Raw genomic sequence first — 16,325 nt, forward strand, 5'->3', positions numbered from 1 at the left:
CTTGTATGCTCCTTCGAAGAACTTCTCCATGTCAGTCGGAATATCATCACAGGGTCAAAGAGGATATTAGATCCGACAATCGTTGATCGCACCCACTCACACAACATCATGTGTTAGCTAGGTGAACATCTAGGAGATCGAGTTTGACAATCTCGTAATTACCAGGTAATTTTTCGAATGTCACATGTCTGAGAATATTGTCCTGTCATTCTTAGGATGCTGTGTGTTCCTGTCGGGAATCTAAGAAGACGAAACTGCCGGAACGGCGTGTCTGGAATGTTGACTGTATTTCCATGACATAGATGGTGAGCTGTCTTCTGTGTTGACCGAGTCGCCAGAAGTCTTTCGGTCAACAATACCTGCAGCCAGCGACCGGGTTGCCCCGGTCCTTGGTACCCCGATGCTCGAGGCGGGTCCCACAAATGTATAAGCAGACGAATAATAGCAGAACAATGAAATAAATATAAGATGAGTACAATGGCGTACCCTGGCCTCAAGGGGGTGCTGGCCCCAAGGGGCCCTCGGATGGATCGGTGAGTTGGTCGCGATGTTGATCTAGTCGTCGTGATCCGGAAGGGTAGATGAACGTGTCAGCTGAGAAGCTGGATCTACCTGGAGCCGAGCGCGACTCGGGTATGGAGCATGACACGCCGGCCGAGAGATAGTAGCGACATGTAGGTCGAGAGATGACGTCGACATGCAAGCGGGGAGATGACATCGACGTGCAGGCCGGGATATAATATCGGCACGCAGGCCGAAGCACAACAACAGTGGCTCGAAGGCTAGATCAGTGCCGAAAGCGCCCGTCGACGTGGATCAGATACCGGCTCGGCGTCAAAACTATATGGCAGTGCGGATCGTAGGAAGACAACAGCTGTGAAATCAACAGGGGCGGTGGATCGGTCGATGGATGCCACTAGACGCGACGGCCGAGAGGGGGACGAGGACGAGAAACACAATCTGGCAGCTGGCAAATGCAGCGGAGTGGCTAGCCGGGAGCGGTGCCGATGGTCGGAGGTTGCTCGCCGGAGGCTGTAGAGAGGACGACAGCGCTGGGAGGCAGGGGTGTGGTCAGCGGTGGCGCCCGCTGGCAGTGCCCACTGAAGGTGGGGGCGGAGGTGCCTACTGGAGGTGTTGCCCACTGAAGGTGACAGCCGCGGGGGTGCCTACTAGAGGTGCTGCCCGTTGAAGGTGACGGTCGTGGGGGGCGCTAGCCACTGGAGGCGGCGGCGACAACCGCGGGAGGAGGTGGCAGCGGCTGTGAGGGGCAGAGGCACAGTGGGTAGAGGAAGCTCACGTTGGCACAGAGCGCGAAGGCGCCGTAGCCATGGAACGCGAGGCGATGGATGAGGAACTCCTCGGCGACGGCGAACACCCACGATGAACCAGTCGAAGACGACACCGTCGGGGGCGGAGCTCGGCGAAGGCACGGCAGAAGGAATCTTCCAGCACGTATATTCCCTCAAAGTAGGTCGTGTACTGGCGGAAATCGGCGTTGGCGAGGCTCCCATGGCCAGGTGGGAGGCCGACGGCGGCGGACGGGAAATGGATGAGGCGGAGGTTGATGGAGACGCCGTCGACGGCGAGTTGGAGGAGAAGGAGGGGAGTTGGTGGCGCTAGCACCCCCCCCCCCCCCCCCCCAAGCTTGCCCCTTTTTGGTCGGCGGCGACGGAAAACAGAGGCACCGGAAAAAACCTCTCCTGCGTTCATGAACAGTGTCACCTTTTAACACAAAACCCTACTCATGCCAAAAGACCAAACTACCCCTCTCCCTTCTCCTAATTACTCCTATGCCATTAGCTACCTCCGCATCACAAGCCTCCCCCTCAAGTCTAGTCGAAGGAGGCGCAAGTTCGATTGACTAGATAGTCCATCGCAAAGGGCTGAACCACTCTCGATATCAAAGTCAAATCACTGAACCCATCGTATAATGACACGCGAGCGGTTGCTGTCGTAATGGTGTCGCACGGGAGATGGCAACGATGCTGAGCAAACTATGAAAAAATAGTACCGAGTTACACAACCGGCCACGTGCCGAGTGGGCGGCACAATGTCAAGTGCGATGAGTAAAATGATAGTCGACCGAGCGACACGTGAGATGCCGAGCAGACCGAGCGCGCGACCACGAAGATGCCGACCGAACGATCGGAAAATGAGCCCCGAAAAATGTCGGCCGTGTAGGACCGTTGGGCCGGCTAGAAGGGTTGGTAAATAACCTGTCAATTAAAAACAGACAACCCTTCCTCGAACGATTAAGCTAACACTTGTAAAATGAATTAAGCAGATAAATAAAAGCATAAAAGAAAAGACGAGGCACCAGATGTTTACTTGGTTACAACCGATGTGGTTGTTAATCCAAGGAAGATTAAGCTCAAAAACTCCTTCAGGCGGAGAAGCATCTTACAGCGTTTAGGCACAGAAAACAGAAGCTTAACTACAACTAAAGCATACAAGTGTTTGGAAATAGAATGATCGTGATTGTTGAAAAGCTTATGGACCAAGGCTATATTTATAGCCTTGGTCGGGGCGCCTGGAAGGGTTCCGGGCGCCCTGGGGGGGATAAAATTTATCCCCCAACTGTTGGATCGAGTCAAAGCTCGATCCTGTGAAAAAGTTACTTCCGGGCGCCCCGGATAGCTCCGGGCGCCCCGGACAGCTCCGGGCGCCCCGGACAGTTCCGAGCGCCCTGGAGCCAAAAGTCAACCCAGTTGACTTTTGGTTCGTGCTCTCTTCTCATGTTCAGCTCACCTTTGGTCCGAGTCTTTCTGCTCCGGCTCCGCTTACTTGGGTGATCTCTGACATCCGGAATAGGGCTCACCCGAACCCATCTTCCGGTCTTCGAGTGTGCTTCCCTCCGGCTTATCGTCCCTCGGAATTGTCGGGTGTCCCTTCTCGTCCACCAGCGTACTCATCCACAAACTTCGTCCCTCGGTCGCACCCCGTGCCGACCTTCGCGCTAGCTGCGTCTCTTGCTCCTCGAGCAATCTTTCACTCCGGCTTTCGTACCTCGGAACCACCGCGTGCACTTCCTTCTCGTCCGCCGGTGTACTCTTCCGCAACACCTCGTCCCTCGGACGCACCGCGTGCCGTCCTTCTCGCTAGCTGCGTCTTTCGCTCGAGTACCTGTGCTCCTAAACTCCTGCACACTTAGACACAAGGTTAGAAACAACGCAGGACCTTACTTAACTTGTTGATCACACCAAAACAACATTGGGGTTCCAACAGGCCGGATGGCTGTAAAATGTGATCGGGCGATCTCGAAATGCAGACACGGTGACCGTAAAATGCCGACCGGGCGACCATAAGGATGTGTGATGATACAAGCGAGTAGCTAAGTAGACGGTTGAGCGAGGGATTGGGCGGCCACGAAATAATCGCCCGAGCGGCAGAGAGAATGTCAATCGTTTACTCGAGTAGTTCAAACGTGTGGTCGAGCGATCGACCAAGCGATACCAGTCGGACGACTACGAGAGTGCTGATCGAGCAGCCCAGAGAATAGCCAACGGACGATCGTAAAATGCTGATCGGATTGTCGTAAAATGCGATCGGGTGATCGAAAAATGTCAACCAGGTGACCATAAAATGCTGACCTGACGACCATCAAGATGTAGGGCAAAACAAGCGCGTGGCTAAGTGGACGATCGGGCGTAGAATCAGGCGGCCCAGAGAATGTTGACCAAGCAATGAAAAATAGGGTCGAGCGGTTGTCAGGCAAGTTATCGGGTGAACGTCAAGTGAGCGCCTGGACAAATACCGAGCGAGAGACGAAGCAGTGCTGGGCAGGAGTGGAGCCCGAAAACTGAGCAGGAGCATAGCCCGTGAAATCGAGTGCGCAGAGACGAAAGTCGTGAGCCGAACGGACGCAACACACGTGAACTGGAGTGTACCCCATGAGTCAAAGGCGCATGGAAGCAAAAGTCATGAGCCAAACGGTTGCAACACACGTGAACTTAACTGGAGTGTAGCCCATGAGTCGAAGGCTCATGGAAGCGACAGCCGTGAGCCGAACGGGCGCAGAACCTATGAGATATCCTGATCCGAAACCAGTGGAGATACTCTTATCCGTGACCATCGTTGATAGCTCGACCCCGAACGGGGGAGATAGATGCTCTGATAAGCTGGTCGGTGAAGATACAGATTTAAGGTCGCCGCTCGACTGCTGGTGGAGACCTGGGTTTAACGTCGTCGCTCGACGGTCTTCTAAGGTGGGGGTTTAAGGTCGCCGCTCGACGGTCTTCACAGGGAATTATAGTTGACGCTCGACTTTAGGGTTTAACGTCGCCGCTTGACGGTCTTCACAAGGGTTTATAGTCGTCGCTCGACTCTGGGGTTTAACGTCGCTGCTCGACAGTCTTCTAATATAACTCAAACTTGACCGATCGACACGGGAGTCTTCAACGATGAGCTCATGACTCAGATAATATACACCCGGCCGATCGACATGGGAGTCTTCATCAATGAGCTCGTGGCTCAGATAATATACACTCAATCGATCGACACGGGAGTCTTCGTCAATGAGCTTGTAGCTCAGATAATATACACTCGGTTGATTGCCACGGGAGTCTTCGTCAGGGAGCTTGTGGCTCAGATAATATACACCCGGTCGATCGGCACGAGAGTCTTCGTCAATGATCTCGTGGCTCAGATAATATACACTTAGTCGATCAACATGGGAGTCCTCGCTCAGGAAACTATGATAGACTCTATGACCGAAAAAAAATATAATGGAAAAACTGACCTGCTGACCAGCAGAGAATCTGACTCAATTTCTCGACTCCCGAATACCCATGGAGTAAGGAGAATATGATATACTTGTCGAAACCCATCAAGGTTATGAATACGGTAGAATTTTCCAACGTCGTCCATCTTCACGTTCCAGATCAGGTGTGTTCCCACAGACGCCACCAATTATGTTCCTGTCGAGAATCTGACTCAATTTCTCGACTCCCGAATACCCATGGAGTAAGGAGAATATGATATACTTGTCGAAACCCATCAAGGTTATGAATACGGTAGAATTTTCCAACGTCGTTCATCTTCACGTTCCAGATCAGGTGTGTTCCCACAGACGCCACCAATTATGTTCCTGTCGAGAATCTAAGAAGACTGAACTGCCGGAACGATGTGTCTGGAATGTTGACCGCATCTCCATGACCCGGATGGTGAGCTGTCTTCTATGTTGACCGAGTCGCCAGAAGTCCTTCGGTTAACAATGTCAATACCTGCAGCCAGCGACCGGGTTGCCCCGGTCCCTGGTACCCCTATGCTCGAGGCGGGTCCCACAAATGTATAAACAGTCGAATAATAGCAAAACAATGAAATAAATATAAGATCAGTACAGTGACGTACCCTGACCCCGTGGGGGGGGGGGGGGCGCCCTCGGATGGATCGGTGTGCTGGTTGCGATGCTAATCTAGTCGTTGTGATCCGGAAGGGTAGATGAACGTGTCAGCTGAGAAGCTGGATCTACCTGGAGCTGAGCGCGACCCAAGTCCGGAGCATGACACGTCGACCGAGAGATAGTAGTGACACGTAGGTTGAGAGGTGACGTCGACATGCAAGCCGGGAGATGACATTAGCGCGCAGGTCGGGATATATTATCGACACACAGGCCGAAGCATAACAACGGTGGCTCGAAGGCCAGATCAGTGCCGAAAGCGCCCGTCGGCGTGGATCAAATACCGGCTTGGCGTCAAAACTATATGGCAGCACGGATCGTAGGATGACAACAATTGTGACGACAGGGGCGGTGGATCGATCGATGGATGCCACTGGACGCGATGGCCGAGAGGGGGACGAGGACGAGAAACACAATCTGGCACCCGACAAAGGTGACGGAGTGGCTAGCCGGGAGCGGTGCCGATGATCGGAGGTTGCTCGCAGGAGGCTGTAGAGAGGACGATAGCGCTGGGAGGCAGGGGTGTGGCCGGCGGCGACGCCAGCTGGCGGTGCCCACTGAAGGTGGGGGCGGAGGTGCCTACTGGAGGTACTGCCCGCTGAAGGTGACGACCGCGGGGGTGCCTACTGGAGGTGTTGTTCGCTGAAGGTGACGACCGCGGGGGGCACCAGCCACTGGAGGCGGCGGCGAAAGTCGCGGGTAGAGGCGGCAGCGGCTGTGAGGAGCATAGGCACGGCGGGTAGAGGAGGCTCGCGTTGGCGCAGAGCGCGAAGGCGCCGTAGCCATGGAACGCGAGGTGATGGATTAGGAACTCCTCGGCGACAGCGAACGTCCACGGCAGGAACCAGTCGAAGACGACAGCGTCGGGGCGGAGCTCGGAGAAGGCACGGCGGAAGGGATCTTCCAGCACGTATATGCCCTCGAAGTAGGCCGTGTGCTAGCGGAAGTCGGCGTTGGCGGGCCGACGACGGCGAGTTGGAGGAGAAGGAGGGGAGTTGGCGGAGCTCGCACCTCCCAAGCTTGCCCCTTTTGGGGCGGCGGCGGCGGAAAACAGAGGCACCAGAAAAAACCCCTCCTGCGTTCATGAACAGTGTCACCTTTTAACACAAAATCTTACTCATGCCAAAAGATCAAACTAATTACTCCTATGGCATTAGCTACCTCCACGTCACTGTGTTTTTGGAATATAGTTATCGCTAATGAGTTGATACAGAAGGTAAATATATTGTGAGGGTAGAGAAAGTTATATTAGTACGAAGTGATCTTAAAGAAGATGGATTATAACTTCACTTGAAAAGGAAGTTGTCGGCAGTTGAGGCTAAGGTAAAGTTGTCACCTGGGGCTACAAGATAGACTGAGATGACGTTTGATGTCGAGGTGGAGCTTGACGTCGAGATGGAATCTGAGATTAAAATAGAGTCTTTGATCAAGATGGAGCTTGAGATCAAGATGAAATTCAGGATAAAGATAACGTCTGATCTAAGATGGAATTCAAAATCTAATTCAAATTAGGTTGGCCTATAAAAAAATTAGATTCGGATTGTATATTTTTATGTTCAGATTGGATTCAAGTTGGATTTAGATTGATCCAGATTTTGATCCGAATTTAGGTTTTAATAGATTTTTTAAGATTAAATTAAATTTTATTTTAAAAATTAAGTTATTTTTATATATATTAATATAATGTTAGTATGATAATAATAAAATATTAAAATAAAAATGAAGAATTTTAAGAAAAATAAGTTAAAAAATTAAATTAGATTCCGAATTATTCAGATTAGATTTGAATGGATCAAATTTAGAAGTTTCGTATTGAACTCTGATTGATACGGGTCATATTCGAATTGAATTAAAAAAAAAAAAAATCCAATTCGATCTGAATATGATTCAATCCATTCGCCCACCCTCGTCGTTAACTCAAGCGACCAAAGTGGCTCTCACCTCTTCCCCTCTTCTCTGCTCTTGCCCCTCTGTCTCACTCTCGCGCGTGTACCCGAAGGTGACTGCCGCCTTCTACCCTTCCTCTCCTCTTCGCTTGATCCGCCGACTGATTCGAGGCCAGGGTTAGGGTTCCGCTGCGCTACGGTCATGCTCCACCATCCCCGGCGCCCTCCGCAGTTCGATTCCCTCCTTTCCGCTCCTGCAATGGCCTGCCGAATCATCAAGGCGCCGCTGCCTGCCGTCGAGTAAAAGGGTCGCCCCGTACCCTATGACCTCCCCCGCTCTTTCCCCATCGTCCATCCACGTCAACTTCATTCCCCTCGCCGCTGTCTCCCCGCTTTCTGCCGCACTTCCGGATCTTCCCATCGTTCGCCCGCTTCCCTCCCCTTCATCTCCCATTGCGAAGCCGCCTCAGTTACTGCCGCAGCGGACGGAACCCGCCATTTGAGCCGCTTCCTCCGTCTCTGTCGTTGAGATTCGTCCGGTTTGGTCGACCCTTCCTCGACTCAGACTTCCGACGTCGTCGACAGCTCTGGCGCTGTTGGATTCTCCGACGAGTTCGGCTCACGACATGGTGCCAGTCTACTATCAGCATGGAGTTTGGCTTCCAGTCGTCTGCCTCCGAAGACGAGAAGGATGAGGTGGTCTCTGTGCAAGCGAAAAAGACGTTGTTTGTGTCCTTTCAGGAATCAGGTCAGTCCAGTTGTTCATTGTCCGCGACAATCGTAGACTGTCCTCAAGCAAGGTCGGAGGAAATGGAGGTAAAAATTTAAAAAAAAAAAAAAAATCGCTTGCTGTAAGTGTTTGAAAGGAGAAAGAATTTTGCTTGGTCTGCAATGCTAAGTACTGCAGTGGATGCGTGTTGAGAGCCATGGGATCCATGCCCGAAGGGAGGAAGTGCATTGCCTGCATTGGTTCTCCAATCCTGGAATCGAATATGGAAAGACTGGGAAAGAATTTCCGCGTGTTGAAGAAGTTGCTCAGTTCCCGGGAATTTCAGCAATTGATGAAGATTGAATAGAGCTGTGAGGCAAACCAGCTACGGCCAGAAGATATTTGTGTCAATGGAAAGAAACTCTGCATGGGCGAGATGATCCTCTTGCAGAGCTTCCGTTACCCTCCAAAGTTGGAACCTGGATTCTATTGGTACGACAAAGTATCTGGTTATTGGGGCAAGGTACTTTTTAAATTATGCTCTAGATGCAGCTCTGTTTGTTTATGGAAATCTTTTTGCTTTCATTTTTTTCATACTATCATGCATTTTGAAGCTACATCCACTCGCTCCTGATCATTGCATTTTAAATTTTATTCTTAACTAAGAATTCCACAAATCCATTTTAGCATATACATCTCTGCTAGCATTATTTTTTTTCATGCATTGTTTACTAACAATCCGACACTCTTAACTTCCATTATAGCCCCAGGGACTCAATATCAACGAGGCATGTTGATCATTATAATTTATGATTTAAATCTTTACATTGAAGAATTTCAAATTGTATACAAATATTGAGAAAATCTGAAACCATATTTACAGTCAATGCAGTTCAAAGAGATTTCTTCTATTCAGTATAATGGGCAAAAACTTCAGTCTTATGTTTGACAAATGAATATGCTATTAATCTTATGAGATTGAATAGAGAGCAACACAAGAAATTTCATTGGAAGCTAGAATAATTAATCAAATGAAGAAATTTTCATTAGGGCCGCGAGTAACTTGTTGAGGATGTCAATTCAGCAGAAGCTTAGTAGGAAAGTTTGAGTCTATTATACCCATCTTAATGTGAATGTTGAATACTATAGGATGTACTTTTGTCCTTGTATTCTGAATGGCAATACAACAAAGAGAACCCAAACCACCCTTTTTGTGGCATGCTGGAAGTTGTGTTAGGGACCAATTTTAACTTCATAGTCAATGTTCAATTTATTAGTAATGATGGTGCTGGGAATTCTTCAGGTTGTTGGTACGTCAAGAGTTGATTTCAAGCCCTCTGATACTGATATCTTCTATGCTGCTGGAATAACTTCCTCCAATGGATTAATGTACATGGACTTCCAGTTTCCTCCATCAGCTTATGCTGGAAGTGGTCTTGATGATGACGAACAGCAAGAAACCTTGTCAAGGTCAGTACCAACTGCATTGGCTGTTGCAAGTATAACCATGTAAGGTAATCAAGATATTTAAAATTAATTTCCATAGCACTTGGTAAGAAAATTATGGGCACATAATGTAAGGGAAGAAGAGGTAGTTTTAGGGTCTAATTGCTGGTTGAAAGATTATGAGAGAGGAGGCAATGTGATAAAAACAATACATAAATGATGCAGCTCCTATGTATTCTCCGCTTTCTCTTATATTTTTCATTACATTGTATGGGGAAACAAGTTTTCTGACAAAATTAGATGAAGCAATAAAGATGTTTTCTATCACCTTATTTCCTCCTGGGCTTGTTTCCCTCATAAGAAACACACTTTGTCTGAATTTTCAAACCGTCCTACAATTGTGTTTATGATGGTTCCTTTCTTGCACTTGTTTTGTGTGTGTGTGTGTGTGTGTATGTGTTTTTTATAAATAGTTAGTCCTCTTAGAGTATGTTTAGAACAACTATTGTCTCACAAGCTTTTGCCATAACTCCACATCCGCTGTAGGTGCCAACTGATCAGAATTCACACCAAAGGCCTCGGAGAAAACTGCAAGTGTCTTGGCATGTTTGAAGATGTTCACATTGTCATTTTCTCTATTGCTATAACAGACTACAATGAATACCATGAAGACACTGACGGCATGATCATGGACCGGATGATGGAGAGTAAAAGGCTCTTTGAATGCATTGCCAGTCATCCATCATTTCAACATACATATTCCCTTTTTATACTTAGTAAATTGATTTGCTTGAGCAGAAGTTAGACACAGCACCTCGCTGGGCATAAACCCTACAGCACTTGAGTATGCCAAAGAGATCATCAATTGGGAAGATGAAAGTATGGCACATGGCACATCAGAATCCATGTATAGCACAGAGTTAAACTCCTATTCTTACTGATACTTGCAGGAAATGTAGCTGTAAATACATGGCCTGCTCCATTTTTTTCCTCCCTTTATCATGTTGATCTAAAATGTCTTCCACTGTATGTAAGATTCATTATTCTTAATAGTTCTTCCAAGGAAAAGAGAGCTCTCTGGGCTGGTATGCAGAAAATAAAAACTCAGTTGGCACAGGTATCTACTAAATCTGTCCATTGATTGCTCTACAATTCTGAATAGGAGGTTGTTAAGATTCATGGGGAGGAGTTATTTTCTTATCAGTCCCAAAGAGTTAATCATCATAAAATCATGAGTACAAATGCATACACCATACAAAAATTTAATCTCTAGCCAGATTTTGTCAGGACTAGATTTTACATGTACAAACTCTAACTCCCCAAATGCAACCCTAACTCTTCAAACATTCCAAGTAATGCTATTTCTGTGACTTGATAGGCACTTGAGAAGGGTCCTCTCTTCAGATACATCCTCATGCTGCATTTGCCAACTCTGTCTGCCTAATGTTATTTCAAGGTCAGGAAATGCTCTTCCACCATCTACTGCAGCAGAGAAAGTGTCGATATTTGCCTCCTCTTCCCTCTGCACCTGTCTGTCACTCTTCAGCCAATGATCCCTTCTCAACTCAGCACTGACAATCAATTAATGCCCAATATTAAACTACATGCAGCTCTTAAATCGCATCTACAGGCCAATAATAATTTTTTAAGGAGAGAAGACAGGAGACCTAGAAGAGCAGTGGCAATGGCTGATCTGATCGTATTGCCCAGCTTTATCATATGCCTGCAGTTGTCCTCCCTCCACTTCTAGTTCTGCTGCTTCCACCTCTCTTCCACTCCTCTGAGCAACACTATTCATCCCCATTTCTGCACCTCGACCATTAATATATATATATTAAGGAATTAATTTGTTGATTATGGAGAATCCAAATACCTCCTAATTGTGCTCCTCCTCTGTCAGTGCTCTTCACTGTTCTATACATCTGCATCATTAATGGACAGCAATTAACCACTCTAATTAGTCTTTAGGCTTAATCTCTGTGTGTGATTTGTACCTGGAGATGGCTCTTGACGTGAGCTAGGGTTAGATCCTTGACGTTCATGAGTTCCAGAACCGATTTCGGGGTTGCTCCTGCAGCAGCATGCAATCGGTTACCATGCGATGAATGGAAATTAATATATATTATTTGAGACCATGTGGATCTCCAACTGTGCTTACTCTCATGGCCGCCGAGGAGTTCGACGGCATGGACAAAATGGGCGTGGAGTGTGGTGGTCCACCTCATTCTCGGAGCTCTGATGCTCCTCTTCCTCGCATGGCCGGCCGGCGTGCGCTTGAACCCGTGCGCCGCCTGCCGGTGACTGAGACGGCGCAGGAGTTGATCATGGTTGATGCTGTCGTACTGGTCGAGCCCAAGGTGCAGCGTCGGCTCGCAGCCGCCGTGCCGGACTCGATGATGGTGATGAAACGCCTTCAGTCGTTGCTGTTCTCGCACAAGGAGGTCATGGCTCAACTCGCTCCCGCTGCTGCCACTGGAGTTGGATGCCACCGCCGCTGCCGACACCGCCAGGGCGGCCGACGGCGGACAGATGTGGAGTGAAAGATCAGGGTAGACGGTCGCCATTTGATCGATCCACCTCCACTCCAATCCCAGCTCAAGATCAAGATCAAGATCAAGATCAAGCTAAGCTTGCAGTTGCCTTTCTGGAGGAAGGAGAAAAAGCTAAGTGCATCTAGAAAAGCAAAGGAAGGAGAGAGATAAATAGAAGTGCTGGAGTGATTAGGTCATGAGTAGGTTATGATTTCTCTGGGTGCATAATAAAGAATAATAATAATTAAGGAGGAGAATAAATGGTAAATTGCAGTGCCTGTGGTCAGGCATATTGACTGGAAGGGAGGTTATATGTTTTGAGGAAGATGAGGAATAACACCTAGAGAGAGAGAGAGTCGAAGAATAATAATGTAGCATCTCTTTCCTCTTCCATGAAAGGGTAAGGAGATTTAAGGGCACTGTCCCTGACCCTGTTCATGACTGCAGCATGCATGGACAGGAGCAGGAAGAAAGTGAGAGGAATAGGCAGGAGTACTGTTTAATTTATTTGGCACACTGATTCATTCAGACCGAGCCTTGTGTGAGCTGGTGCACTTGCGTTGGAGCTAGTGAGGAAGCTGCCATGCAAATGAACAGTTGAAAAAGAAAAAAGAAGAGAAGAAGAAGAAAGAGTAATAGTCGTCAAGTAATTAATTATAATGGATTAACTAAAGAGTTTCTTTGAGCTAGATATCTGAGGATCGAAACATTTGATTAATTAGGGCAGAAGAAAGAAAGAAAGAAAGAAAGAAAGAAATATGCATGGAGATGGTGTAGCTGATTGGTCCCCTGCTGCCTGGCCCTCACAATGTGACAGCTTACAGGGACATGGCTCCTACTAGTTTCTCCTTTCAAGCTTATCGAGACTGCTTTTAACAACTATGCATATGTCATGTCGCATTTCTACTTGGGCCATTTACTCTTTGAAAAGTCATTTTTTGAGTCGTAAAAATAGTTACTTATAATGTAAAATAGATAAAATTATATACAGTGGACTCAATGATCTAATCTAAGACGTGTAAATAACTTCTCTTGTCATTTTATATTGTTCTCGAATGACTAAAGACTAGTGTGCACTTGCTAATTATCACCTCTTGAAAATTTAGGTAGTGTTTAGGGATTAAGGAATAAGTTTCGTTGATAGGAATGAAACTAAAATTTTGAAATGGAACCTAAAAATTTGGGTATTGATAAAATTCACCTCCTCCATTAGATTTTGCTGGGAATGAAAATGAGAATTAAGTTTTTGACAGAAATATCTTTAATATATTTGTTCAATTTCTTTTTCATGACATACTTTTTCTCTTCTTATTTTATAATCATACTTTCTCTTTTCTTATGTTATCTCATCATACTTTCTCTCTCTTTATCTATCATCACACTTTCTCTCTACCGTACATTATCTCCCATAATATTTTCTCTGATCTCCTTATGCTTTCTTTGATTCTCCCATCACACTCTCTTTCTTCATTTTTTTTTCATCACACTTTTTCTTTCATCATAATTTCTCTCTTCTCAATCTCTCCCATCACACACACTTTCTCCTCATTTTCTCTCATCACCCTTTCTCTCTTCATTCTCTCTCATCACACTTTCTCTCCAATCACATTTTCTCTCTCATCATCTTCTCTCACAATGTTCTCTCAAATCATACTCTCTTTTTCTCATTCTCTCATCACATTTTCCCTCTCTTTATTCTTTCTCATCACACATTCTCTCTCATCGTATTTTTTTTTTCATATTTAATTTTTTTCTCTTATTTTCTTCTAAGAATAAAAAAAATAAAAGTTTAGTTTATTCTGATAAAAAATAATTTATTAAATATTATTTTTAAGAATGATATCTATACTCATATCTATTACCATTCCATAATACTATAATTCTCATTTTTATTTTAATTCCTATAAAAAAACCAAACAACATAGTTAGTTGATAAAAAAAAAATATATCATTTGAATCTTTTGTGAATTCTAAATGAAGTGATCCTTTTACACCAACTTTGAACCTTTTAAGGGTTATATATAATATAATTATTAAACATATAAAAAATAATAAAAAATTGATAAACATGTGGTTTAATTACAATTAGTGACTGACACGGTGGTCAGCATGTCCGGGAACACCGGAGCCGGGCGCCCACGTGCATGGGATTGGGCGCATCCTGGCCCCACGTTGGGCGCAACCGACGGCTACCATTTGTCGGCTTCCCTAGATGTACACCAACGCCACTTAATTCCCTCCGTGTCCAAATATTCTCGAGCCCCTCGAGGCCACGTGGCGCACAGTCAGCTAGTTTCCGGGCTCCTCCACGTGCTCCTCTCACGTGACCATTCATTTATTAATTCTCCTTCTTTTTCTTTTTCCTTTTTAAAAAATATTATTAATAATAATTATATGGCTTGATGTAGTTTATTCATTTATGGAATATTACTCGATCTAAATGCATTTAAATTCTTCATTCTACCATTTCAAGAATTTGACTTATCACCCGATCGACCTAACTCCCCCCTCAGAATAATATTTTCTTTTTAAAAGATTTCTCATACTTAATTTCACCTTATGCTTTTTAATTACTTTTCTTCTATATTTCATGTTCTAATCATTGAGCAACAAAATTCAAAATTCACTTATGGCATCTCCAATGATTAAAACTTCATATAAAATTTTTTTAGTCTTCTATATGTCACTTTAATATCACATCAAAAATATAAAAATCTATCATTATTTCCATTATAAAAAAAATCTCCTTATATTTTTTTTTGTGAATCCTATATTATTAATATTTTTATACATCATTAATTACTGGTCTCACCCGTATTGTTAATTTTAAGGTGAAAAATAAAGTTTAAAATTTCACTACCACTCTTAAGTACAAATCACAAACCTTACATTCATAATAATTAAAACTTTTTTTCTTCAATTAGGCTCACTAGCCGTTTAAGTTAGGCAATCAATAAGGACATCTTGAAACCCTAAACAATTCTTCAATGATTAGTGCTAAATATTTTTAAGGTTTGGAGTTTTAGTTTGTTAAAAATATTTTTTTTGAAAATGATATCCATTATAGCATATTTTTTTTTAGTCTATTGTGGGTTCTTTGTAACATTGTGAGTCTTTCTATATATTTTTTCATTTTTTTCCAATTTTAACTAGCTTGTTTCTATATAATAAAATTAATATATGAATTTAAAGTAGATGTTCCCAAGAGCATTTTAAGTTGTTTATGCCTTTATTTTTTAATTTTAATAAATTTAAATATATATATATATAGTAGTTTTGATTAAAAAAATCTATTGTATAGATGTAAACCATTAAATTTTAAAAATGATAAACTTAGTGTGTTCCTTAAAACCTCAAAATTATTATTATTATTATTATTATATTATGAATCCCTTAATTAATCAAATTTCAAAATTGACACTTCTAGAACCGTACCTTTAAAGTCCTAACTTTTTCAAGTAATTCTCATGAGCTTTAAAAACATTATCTCCCTCTCTTGCCGACAAAAAGAAATTACAACTGAAAAGTTTGATTGATGGTGAAGAAACAAACCACAATGCAAAAGCTTCACCAAAAGTAAATCTAGAGCATTATTGACACTTGTCACCAACTTGCTTGCACCTTTTATATTTATTTTTCACTTTTATCTATTGTGTTTAAACTCCATATATCCAAGAGTATTAAAAAATTTTCTCCAATATTTATTATTTCTCTCTTCTAATTATCAAAAAAAAAAAAACTAAACTTTATAATATATCAGATATAATAAACTTTTTTTGCCTTGGGAATGCATGCATGGTGTAAGTAGGTGGCTAGATTTATTTATTTAATTAATTAAGTCCAATTCTTTTAGTGGAAGAGAAGTCAGCGGAAGCAGACAAGAAGAGGAAGAAATTAAGGAACATTTCGAGCAGAGTGGCAAGGTTTAACTAATCAATTAACCCACTAATTAATACTCTAATTAAACTGTTCATGGATTCCTCCAACACCTTTTACCTCCTTTTCCTCTTTATTATCACTGTTTTTTATTTCAACTAATTCAGGAGACGCTTATTATTATGCACATTCGACAATGAAGTACCCACCTCTACAATATTTATTTATTTTGAATCTTGATTCTTTGAGTATTTTTACGAGTGTTTTAAATTACCACATCATTAATTATGGCGTCTCGCTGGCTTCCTTCTCCTCGAATGAGATGTTTTTAAAGAGATTTTGTGAGATGAAAAATTGTAGGAAAAAAAAACCTCTAACTATTATGAATACTTTGAGATTTGAAATAGGGAAAGATGGTGCGCGAGTTGGTGACTCTGATATTAGCTATGAGAAGACTATGAGCTAAAAGTTGAAGGCTC

At 44.2% G+C, this 16,325-nt stretch overlaps 1 protein-coding gene and 1 pseudogene across 1 annotated transcript; one reads left to right on the forward strand and one right to left on the reverse strand.

Moving 5' to 3' along the window:
* Positions 1-7,611: 7,611 nt before the first annotated feature.
* On the forward strand, positions 7,612-10,520 carry LOC122048114 (annotated as a pseudogene).
* A 116-nt stretch (positions 10,521-10,636) lies between these two features.
* LOC122048951 (probable transcription factor KAN4) lies at positions 10,637-12,322 on the reverse strand. The gene is made up of 5 exons (XM_042610456.1): positions 11,598-12,322; positions 11,434-11,510; positions 11,313-11,361; positions 11,107-11,245; positions 10,637-11,010 (listed from the first exon to the last, which is right to left on the reverse strand). Exons 1-5 carry the CDS (start codon positions 12,001-12,003, stop codon positions 10,779-10,781), a joined length of 903 nt encoding a protein of 300 aa, XP_042466390.1. The 5' UTR covers positions 12,004-12,322; the 3' UTR covers positions 10,637-10,778.
* Positions 12,323-16,325: the final 4,003 nt, after the last annotated feature.

This window comes from Zingiber officinale, chromosome 2B (assembly GCF_018446385.1).
Source record: "Zingiber officinale cultivar Zhangliang chromosome 2B, Zo_v1.1, whole genome shotgun sequence".
Lineage (NCBI taxonomy): Eukaryota > Viridiplantae > Streptophyta > Magnoliopsida > Zingiberales > Zingiberaceae > Zingiber > Zingiber officinale.